The sequence below is a fragment of the Corvus moneduloides genome, chromosome 5 (assembly GCF_009650955.1).
Source record: "Corvus moneduloides isolate bCorMon1 chromosome 5, bCorMon1.pri, whole genome shotgun sequence".
NCBI lineage: Eukaryota > Metazoa > Chordata > Aves > Passeriformes > Corvidae > Corvus > Corvus moneduloides.
The window spans coordinates 61,048,978-61,059,365 of NC_045480.1; the positions used below are offsets into that span (position 1 = coordinate 61,048,978).

General features: G+C 59.2%; 1 protein-coding gene across 1 annotated transcript; it reads left to right on the forward strand.

Moving 5' to 3' along the window:
* The first annotated feature begins 1,291 nt into the window (after positions 1–1,291).
* Positions 1,292–4,896, forward strand: NKX6-1 (NK6 homeobox 1). The gene is made up of 3 exons (XM_032110492.1): positions 1,292–1,902; positions 2,545–2,717; positions 3,708–4,896. Exons 1-3 carry the CDS (start codon positions 1,293–1,295, stop codon positions 3,957–3,959), a joined length of 1,035 nt encoding a protein of 344 aa, XP_031966383.1. The 5' UTR covers position 1,292; the 3' UTR covers positions 3,960–4,896.
* The last annotated feature ends 5,492 nt before the right edge of the window (positions 4,897–10,388 follow it).

Genomic DNA, 10,388 nt, shown 5'->3' on the forward strand with positions numbered 1-10,388 from the left:
AGAAAGAAAGAAAGAAAGAAAGAAAGAAAGAAAGAAAGAAAGAAAGAAAGAAAGAAAGAAAGAAAGAAAGAAAGAAAGAAAGAAAGAAAGAAAGAAAGAAAGAAAGAAAGAGATACAGAGGGAGTAGGTGATATGAATAGATAAAAAGATGGGGAAAAGACAGAGTAACACAGAACGAAAAATTAAATGAGACAGGGGAAGGAAAAAGAGTAGGAGAGAGAAACGGAAAAAGAAAAGGGAAACGAGAGAGTAAAGGAAAAAGAAATAAAATGTAGAAAAATAAATTTTAAAAAAAACGGAAAGGAAAAGGGAAAGGAAAAATCAAAGGAAAAAGGAAAGCAAGAAAGAAAATGAAAAAAGAAGAGGAAAAAGGAGAGGAAAAAAAGGAAAGCAAAAGGAAGAAGAACAGGGAGAAGAAAGGGGAGAGGAAAAAGGAGAGGAAAAAAAGGAAAGCAAAAGGAAGAAGAACAGGGAGAAGAAAGGGGAGAGGAAAAAGGGTAAAGTAAAGGGAAAAGAAAAAAGAAAGGAAAAGGGAAAGAAAAGAGGAAAAAGGAGAGGAAAAGGGAAAAGATGAAGAGCGAAGAGGGAAAAGAGAAAGGAAGAGGGAAAAGAAAAATGGAAAGGAAAAAGAGAAAAGGGAGAGGAGAAAAGGAGAACAGAGAAGAGGGGAAAATAAAAGAAAAGCCAGGAGAGGAGAGGGGAGCCAGGCGAGCCCGAAGTTGGCGGCAGGGCGGGCGCGGCGCGGGTGGGCAGGGCCGGCAGCCGCCCCGCCCCCGCCCCGCCGCCGCCGCCGCCGCCGCGCCCGCTGCCGGCCGTGCCCCCGCTAAAGGAGGCAGGGAGCGGGGCGGCGCGGCAGTGCGCCCCGAGCCGCGCCCGCAGCCCCGACAGCAGCCAGCAGGAACCGCGCCGGGAGGGATGCGGGGCGCCGGGGAAGAGGCAGGGGCGGCGAGCGCGGCCCCCGCGCCGCTGTGAGCCCTCGGCCACCGGCGGGCAGCGGGAGCGGAGCTATATCCGTGCCGGCGCACGGCCGCTGCGCAGACATACACATATAGCCGCCGTCCGACAGCAGCGCCGCTTTCCGTCCCGGGAGCGTCCGCCGAGGCGCAGCCCCGATGCCCGGGGGGACGGCAGGGCCGCCGCTCGGGCGCGTAGCTCCCCGCTAGAGGCGGCGGCCCCCGCGGGCTGGATGCGCGTCGCCCGTGCGGGCGGCACCCCCGGGCCGGCCGCCGGGGCCCCGCGGCGCTAGGGGCCGTCCGGGCCCCCCGCCCCGGGCCGGCGGCGGCGGCGCGGGGATGCTGGCGCTGGGGCAGATGGACGGCGCGCCCCGGCAGGGCGCCTTCCTGCTGGGCAGCCCGCCGCTGGCCGCCCTGCACAGCATGGCCGAGATGAAGGCGCCGCTGTACCCCGCGTACCCACTGCCCGCCGGGCCCGCCTCCTCCTCCTCCGCCTCCGCCTCGCCCGCCTCCGCCTCGCCCTCGCCGCCGCTCGGTTCCCCCGGCCTCAAGGCGCCCGCCGCCTCCGCCGCCGCCGCGGGTGGGCTCTCGGCGCTGGGCACGGCCCCGCCGCAGCTCTCGGCCGCCACCCCGCACGGCATCAACGACATCCTCAGCCGGCCCTCCATGCCCCTGCCGGGCGCCGCGCTCGCCTCCGCCTCGCCCTCCGCTTCCTCGGCGGCGCCCGCCGGGCTGCTGGCCGGGCTGCCCCGCTTCGGCAGCCTCAGCCCCCCGCCGCCGCCGCCGCCCGCCCTCTACTTCAGCCCTGGGGCCGCCGCCGCCGCCGCCGCCGTGGCCGCCGGGCGCTACCCCAAGCCGTTGGCCGAGCTGCCTGGCCGGACGCCCATCTTCTGGCCGGGAGTGATGCAGAGTCCGCCCTGGAGGGATGCCCGCCTCGCCTGCGCCCCCCGTGAGTACCCAGCGTCGCGGGGCAGCGGGAGGAGAGGGCCCGGGGAGCGCCGGCGGGAGTCCGCTCCCGGTGCTGGGGAGTCCCCGTGCCCCGGCATCGCTGCGAGAGTCTCTTGCCCCTCCACTCAGGGCCCGGCCGTAGCTGAGGGGGTTGACTTTGCTTCGATTTCTTTTGTTTTCGTTTCTTAAGTTCACTTTGATTTCTCTGTCCCCTCGGTCGGCGCGAAACTCTGTAATACGTCGCCGGTTATCACCGGCGAAAAGCGGAGCCCTCCGAGGGGAAGGTGGCCGCGCTGCCGCCGTGGCTGCTGGGGACTCTCGGGGCTGGGGTTGGCTTTAGGGGTGCGCACAAACTTTCCCCGAGCAGGACTTTCCGTAACTGCCCGCTTGCACCGGCTGCGGCTTTTTTAGAAAAAATATCATTTGCCCACTCAGATTTTTGATCCTTAAAGGAAAAATAATCAGGGGGAGCCGAAAGGCCAGAGCCGTCGCCTTGCCCAGGCGTAGTTTTCTCTACACATGCACCCCCCGCGTAGAGACCCCTCCGTCCCCTGGGGCCGCTTGAAAGTGAAGCGCTTTCCCAAATCCGTAGATTAACTTGTCTGTCCCTGCCTTCCCTTTCTCTCCCCCCTCCCTTCGCCAGATCAAGGCTCAATTTTGCTGGATAAGGACGGAAAGAGAAAACATACCAGACCCACTTTTTCTGGCCAGCAGATTTTCGCTCTGGAAAAGACTTTCGAACAGACGAAATACCTGGCGGGCCCGGAGCGAGCCCGGCTGGCCTATTCCCTGGGGATGACGGAGAGTCAAGTCAAGGTGAGAGCAGCGGCTCACGCACCGAGTGGTGCGGGGCTGGAGGAGCGGGGAACAAAAGGGCCCCACGGCGGAAACGGGGCCCGTTCGAACCGCCCGGAGATGCTGCGGGCTGGCGTGGCCGAGCCCACGGGCACACGGCGAGAGCTTCCCCGGCAGCCACCGGCACTTCTCCCCTTATTGCCTTACCGCGGGGCCGAGAAGGTTATTTTAAAGCGTATTAAAAACCAAGCAAATTGAACCAAACAAACCCAAGCACGACTGAGAAGCTCGGTGCGTTCAGCCTGACCACTGTGGGGGTGGCCAGCGTACTGGGAAAGCCGGGGAAAGGGTGATGTTGGAGTGTCGCACTGTCGCACCCGCACTCTTACGTTTTGGTTAAAAACTCTAGGCTTTGGGCAAAGCGGAGGTGTGAGGGGTTGGGAGAGCGGGCTGAGCACCCCGAGAACACGCAGAGGCGTTTGCTCGGCGGCCTGGGCCAGAGGGGCCCCTCGGCGGTGCTCACGCTTTCAGCCTGATCCGCAGAGCCTCTTCTGTCACTGCAAATACGTCCCGATGGCTGCGAATAAATTATTGCAGCTTCTACAATAAAAATGCCCCCCTCCTCTGGCAGCGCCCTGCCGGAGAGTAAATACATCTGGCGGGGCAGGGGGGCTGGGAAAGGGATCAGCCCCAAATGTGTGTTTCCCCGCCCCAGACAGGATGTCAGGGAGCGGCCCGGGCCCGACGCGGGCCTCGGGGGAGCTGGGGACGGCTGTTGGCCCACGCCGGGTGGCCCCGCGCCGGGCCGGGTGTCTGCGGCTGCCGGGAGCGCGGTGCCGCGGGGCTCGGCCGCTTTCGTTGCGGGGAAATCGCCTGAAGGACGGCGAAGCGGGAGCCGCTGCCGCAAGCCGGGGACGGGGACTGGCGGGGAGCGGGGTGGCAGCGGCCCGGTCCAGCCGCCGCGGGTGGCCGTGCCGGTGATGGTGACAGTGACGGTGGCGGCGGGGGCAGGTCTGGTTCCAGAACCGACGGACCAAGTGGCGGAAGAAGCACGCGGCGGAGATGGCGACGGCAAAGAAGAAGCAGGATTCGGAGACGGAGCGGCTGAAGGGCGCCTCGGAGAACGAGGAAGAGGACGACGACTACAACAAGCCCCTGGACCCCAATTCGGACGACGAGAAGATAACGCAGCTCCTGAAGAAACATAAGCCGGGGGGCGGCGGGCTGCTGCTGCACCCCCCGGAAGGGGAGGCCTCCGTCTAGCCCGCTTCGCCCGCCCCCGCTTTCGGAGATGTACAGATCTATTTTTCTAGACTCTACGCGCCCGGGAGGAGGAGGAGACGCCGGAGGGGGAGCAGAGAGGACTGCGGGCAGCGGGCCCCAGCGGGCGCGCCCGGTCCCCGGCGCCGCGTGTTGTTGTAGGGTGGCGGGCGGAGGGGAGCAGCGGGGGCTGCCCCGACCCCCGGCCCCGCTCCCGGCCGTGCGGCGGCCGCGTCTTGCCGGCTCTTTGTAAATAAACCGTGAGTCACCGCGACCATAGGCGTTCCTTACTGTGAATATTTAAAATGTAAAATACCTTCTTTTTTTTTGTACAGCGGGGGCCGGGGGCGCAGCCGCCCCGCCCGCCCCGCGCTCCCCGGCACCGGGGGCACCGCAGGAGCCCCCGAGACGGCGGCAGGGGGGCCGCCGAGGAAAAAGCCGCCGTGGCCGCCACCGGTCCCTCCCTCGGGCCGAAACTGCAGCGGCCCCGCGTGCTATTTATTAGTATTTTTGAAACACTTTCTGTTGCGGTCGTCGTGCGGGGGAGGGGGGGGGGGAGGGCGGAGGGACAGATTTTGCTTTCATTTACACCGTTTCCAATCAACCGCGTGTTGAAAAAGTAGCTGGTGGGAATTGTCACAACCACTGTCAGTCAAAATATAAAATTCATTTAGTTGCTGTATTTGAATTTAAAGTGTGTTTTCTTTTGTATCATACGGAATACTAGAGAATGTAAATTGTTTTCTTTTTTTTTTTTAAGCTAATAACGATGATATATCGTGATATAGCATCTTAACATTTATTAATTTATATTATAAATAATTCGGTTTGTAAAGAGAAGAAAAGCCCTTTGCAAGACCAGTTAAATGTAATGCACTTTCTGTTAAAAAAAAGAAACAAACAAAACAACAAAACGATAAATCAATTAAACCAGTTTAAAGACGTCTGCTGCCTTCACTAAAGGGTACAGATAATCTCATCTCATCAGAGATTAAATAATGAAATCACGGTAAAGGGGGAGGGAAAAAAAGAAGAGATAATTTTCATGGTCTTTTGTTGATCCTTAGTAGTAGGGGTTTTTTTTGTTGTTGTTTGGTTTGTTGGAAGATTTTTGCTGTTTGGGCGCTTGCTTTTTTTTTTTTTTTTTTTTAAAAAGAATGGAAGTTGACCACTTTGCTGTGGGAGTTCAAGAACGATACAAATAAAATAAGCCGCTGGTTGTTTGGGGACGTGAGCGGGCAGGCAGTTTCCACCCGAGCACTGGAGCGGTTCGGCTCAGCCTAAATTAGGCTGTTTCAACTTTTTCAGAGGCGGGAGACGCAGGGTTTTATTAACGGCAGAGTGTTACCATTATTATGGGAAAGAAACCGCTTTCCAAGAAGAAAACAGTGAATAAAATAAGAGCCCGGCTAAGCGTCTAGAACAAATAGACCCAACACCAGAACAACTGGTTTAAATTGAAACTCATTATCTGACGTGATCATTTCCATATCTAAACAATCCAGAAACAATCGCTTTTTTTTTTTTCTTCCCAAGGACCAGCAGAGCAAACAGAATCGCTGACATGAGAGCGAAAAAGGGCCAGTTATTCTGGAGGAAATACATAAATAAATTATTCTATTTGTGAATAATTTTCTAAACAGAAAAAAAAAAGAGAGAAAAAGAAAGAAATAAAGAAAGAAAGAAAAAAAGTACAGCAGGGTTTTACTCCTCTTTCGGCTTAGACAATGCCGGGGCCGGGAGGAGGGAGCGAGCCCGGCGCTCCGCGGCTGCCTCAGCACGGCTGCCCCGGCTCTCCCGGGCCGGGGTGCCGGGCACTGCCCATCGTCCACCGACACTCCCACCCCCACTCCCATCTTTCCCGAGTCGTTGTAAAGGCAGGAAGGGAAAGGCCGGTCGTTTTCCAGAGTGCTGACTCGGCCCTGCCGGCTCTCGTCGTCACGATTTCCCCGCAGGTTTTGCGGGGCGGCGGGAGAGAAATCAAAGTACCGCGGGGTCCGGATCACCGGGGTGGGGACCCGCCGGAGCCCGGCTGGGGGTCTCCGCCGGGATGGGGCCGTCCGCACGCCCACAGCCCCTTCACCCGGTGGCCACTCCGCCGGCCCCGCTCCACCGCAGCCTGGCCCCGGCCCGCGCCCTCCCGTGTGCCCCCGGGCTGCCGCGAGTGCCGCCCGCCCCGGCGGTCCCCGGCCCCTTTTCCAGTTCACTGCAGCGCCGACTGAGGTTTTCCAGTTAATTTACTTCTGCACAGAGACCCAGCTGGCCACCAGTTGCAGTTGGCACCGTCAAAGTGGAATCGCAGGGAAAAGAGCCGAACGCTGCCCGCTTGGTTAGGCTGGTTTTGTCTGGGGCGCTGGAAGAAAGAGCAGGGGATTCACACGAGTTCACGGCCCCCCTTTTCGAGACATGTTTTGGAAGCCAAAGCCGGCTGGGCTCCCTCTCTTCCAGGAAAGGACTTTTTGAGGAAGAGATTCAATAGCTAACCTCGGGATAGCTGCCACGGACAGCGCGGTGAACAATTAGAAGACAAATGTCAGCGGGCTTCACGGGGCGTGAGGTTCCCCCGGGTGCGCGGGGGCCCGGCCGAGAGAGATCAGCCGCAGTTTCGGCTCAGTCCTTCATGCAGGCAGGGATTTGTGGCGGAACTGTGTAAACTCCGGGATAACGACATTAAGAAAGTGCTGCACAACCACGTCCATAGGGAAGGGGGCCGGCGGAGCAGCCGTCCCGCTCTCGGGCCCGGGCCGAACCCTCCGCGGGGAGCGATCGGCTGCGCACACGCGTGGGAAGCGGCGGGCGCCGGCTGCGCGGCCGCGAACTGGGCGGGCGGCCCCTGCCTAAGTGGTAAGAGCCCACCGCAGGCCGGTCCCGACAGCTCCCTTCGCACACAGCTTTTGGCTTTCCCTTCTTTCTTTCACAGAGCCCTCGGTTTTAAACCCCGCTCCCTTCTGCGTGCGTGTGCGGGATTTCCCGGCTCAGGGGAAATAGAGGCGGCTGTTTCTGGGTTTGCTCTGCCTCCGTCCCTGCCATGTGCCTTCTCTGGGGTGCAGAAGATACCGCGGGAGAAGTTCCTGGCTGTGCAATCCCAGGGTGCCCAAAGCATCCTCTCTACTTTTCCAACGCCTCTGCTTTGTGGAGGTACTTTGCAAAGGGAACCCGCTGCGGTCCCTCTCCAGCCCCAGCGAGCATCACCGTGGGCAGAGGAAAAACTTTTTCTTCTCCGCAGAAGCGCCCCAGGTGCAGGACCATTGCGCCCTGCAATAGCCGTGGACACCGGGGGACAGCGGGGGGGGGGGGGGGGGGGGGAGGTGGGGGGTGGAAGGAGGGAGACAGGAGAGGTACGGGAAGCAAAAGAGCGGCCGGGGTTCACCCCGCCGCCATACCCCGCTCCCGGCCGGCAGCTGCTGCCTGTGGGACACATGCATATGGATGCGGGACATATGGACGGGGCAGGATCCGCACCGCCGTGCCACACGGGGGATGCAGGTTACAAGGGGAAGCCCGCGGCCGGCGGGCGGGGGGGAGCGGCGGCAGGGAGCGGGGGAAGGAAGAGCTCTCCGCCCGCGGGGTAATGAAGGGGTCGCTCTACTCGGGGCATGTGCCCTGGGGGAAAAACCCAGTCCCTAGGCCACTGTCACCCGGCCCCTGACAAGGCCCTACACCAGCGCTGTCACAGCCCCGAGGCCTTCGGGCTCTCTCATTCCGACAGCAACTCCGACCCAGAGCCCCCGGCGTAGGCAGCAGGCAAGGCAATGCCTACACCCTGCCAGAGGGATGCCCAGACCGACAGCAAAGCGGGGACAGCGCGACCATTTCAGCGAGCGACGACTTCCCCCGCCCTCTCCCTCAAGTGTGGTCTCCTGTTACGAGCTCCTGAAATCCCGTTATCACTTATCACTTCTCAGCGCTATTAATTTTTAACGCTTCCCATGTTACACACTCGCCGTCTTCCCTCCGGTCTCCCTCCGTTTGCCGCTGTGACGTTGTTTCGTGCAAGACTTTCGTTGTACTCCTGCCAGCCGCCCCGAGACTTTGCTTTGGGCACCCCTCCCGGGACCCGAGTCGTCCCGCAGGCCAGAGAACCCGGGGTTTAAAATGAGGGTGATGGGCTTTCATCCCCGGCCCGAACCCTCCGAGTCCTTCCCGGTATCGGGGCCGCAGGGAGAGGCGCCGGCGCTTGCTGCGGGATCCACCGCTCAGAGCCGGCGTTGCCAGCCGCAAATTAAAAAGTAAGATGAACTGCTCCCTCCTAATTGCAGCTCTGCCTTTACCTTCTGCACCGATAGGTATTTCCCAGATACACGTTTCTGGCGGCGTTTGCCAGCTGTCGCCAACAGCGGTTACAAGTCTCCGTGAGGGATGCAAACATCTGCCGGGGAGGAGGCGGCGGCGGCGCTGCCACAGGGAGCAGCAGGAACCCCGCACCGCGCCCGCACCGCACCCGCACCGCACCCGCACCCGCACCGCGTCCGCACCGCGCCCGCACCGCACCCGCCGCGGGCCCGGCAGCGGCGCCGCGCCCAGCGAACGTGGCTGATAAGAATAAAGTTATGGATACAAGGGCACGAGCAGGCGGCACCGCGCCTCTCCGCATGCCCCGGGGGTTCGAGCCCTGCCCGGAGGCCCGGGGCTTGCGGGAGGCGCTCGGCGGGGCCGGTCGGTGCCCGCGCTGCCCTCCGAGGCCGGCGGGCTGCGGGGAGCGCCTGGCGGCGGCCCCGCGGCGGCACCGCGGCAATAACCTGCTTCCGCACACCCAAGTGCATCCCTGTAATAACGTCCTCGATCATTTATTAAAAGTCGTGTCAAGCGAGCCCATATAATTCATCTTTATGCAAATACATCAATGTCAAGCCATTAGTGTATTGCTCGGGTTTTTTATTAAAGTGCATTCTTTTTAATTCAGCTCAGTAAAATACGAGCCCTATTGCTCAAGAATTATAGCAACTATTAGAGTAACATATGGGCAACATGCACTCAGAAAATAAAAATCAACAGATAAAGTGGCAGGGTCACAACGGGGAGCAAACACTTAACAAAATGGCAGCGGGGTAATAGATTTTCCTCCCGCGCCCCCGGCTCTGGGGTGTCAGGAGGAGCCCGCCGGTGCGATCGTGGGGCGGCCCTGCCCAGAGCCCACGGCCATCCCCGCCCGGCCCCGGCTCCAGCCCCTTCCCCGGTCCCTTCCTGGCCGAGACTGCGGGAGCGCAGCCCTGCCCCACCGATACGCACCTCCGCGCCGCCGCCCTCCGCACCCCCCCAAAGCTATCCCGGATTTAATGAGAGAGTTGCCCACATCCTCATCACCCCAGCATGGTAATTGAGCAGATCTATTAACTCGTTACACTAGATTTGTTTAAAGAGACTATTACACAGTCATTTAATCAATTTGTTACACTGGAGGTCCTGACTTATGAGACACTTGCCGTATGATTCCTTAATGACTGAATTAATTTGTTTTAATAAAACCAACATTGTGTACAAGCACATTTCGAGAAATGTAATTTTGGAGACGGAACAGTCCAATGCTTCATCTGATTAAGTCTTTTCTATGGTTTATCAAAGTCGGGAGTTGCCGTCATAAACTGCATGTATGGGGTATTTTTCTTTTTTATAGCGTCATTAATTTAATATGGATCATTAGTTCTTTATACACATGCATGTTCTGACAAATGTACCCAATGAATAATGCACCTAATGTGTTTGGGCTCAAATGCATCACGCCATAAACAGAAACTGCCGCAATACAAATAATAATAAACAATAATAACAACAACTAATACCGCAGTTCCTTCCCGTCCGGCTGCGCTCCGGGCTGGTTTCGGGCCGGAGGAGCCGGGGCGCTCCCCACGCCCCCCCATCACACCGGGCTCACGGCGGCGAGAGCGCCGATAGATTTACGGTGTGTTAAGGTTATCCCGAGAGCAGATGTAGGACAAGAAAATCGGTTTTGCTCCTGATGGAAACTGACATGTGTGGAATAAGTGTAAATAAACACGAGGGTCCCCAAGAAAAGGAACTTGATGGTATCGATTATGTAAAATAATCGCCGCATTACAAATGTTAATGTACTATGGTAATGTACTGCAAACAGCCGGCGTGCGAGGGCCAGCGCTGCGCAGGGGAAGGAAGGAGCAGCCTCGGGAAATGCTCCTGGAACCGGGACGGCCGCAGCAATTCCTACAGCGGTACCGACAGTAATGTCGCTGCCGCGGTGGCGACAGCGATGCCCCACGCGGGGCACCACGGGCGCGGCGGGGCCCCCACGCCCAGCCGGGACCCCCGCCGGGCCGTGGCATCGCCACACGCGGAGCCGTGCACGGCGTCAAGAGCCAAAATGACTTCTGTACAGAACGTCCCAGAGCCTTAATATCCATCAGAGGAGGCGCCTGAACAGATTGTTCTCATCTAAATCTTTACATGCTGCCTTTGAAA

Coding starts and splice junctions, on each gene's coding strand:
- NKX6-1 (XM_032110492.1), top strand. CDS start 1,293: ATGCTGGCGCTGGGGCAGATGGACGGCGCGCCCCGGCAGGGCGCCTTC. Junction 1,903..2,544: donor CCGCCTCGCCTGCGCCCCCC/GTGAGTACCCAG, acceptor TCCCTTCGCCAG/ATCAAGGCTCAATTTTGCTG. Junction 2,718..3,707: donor TGACGGAGAGTCAAGTCAAG/GTGAGAGCAGCG, acceptor CGGCGGGGGCAG/GTCTGGTTCCAGAACCGACG.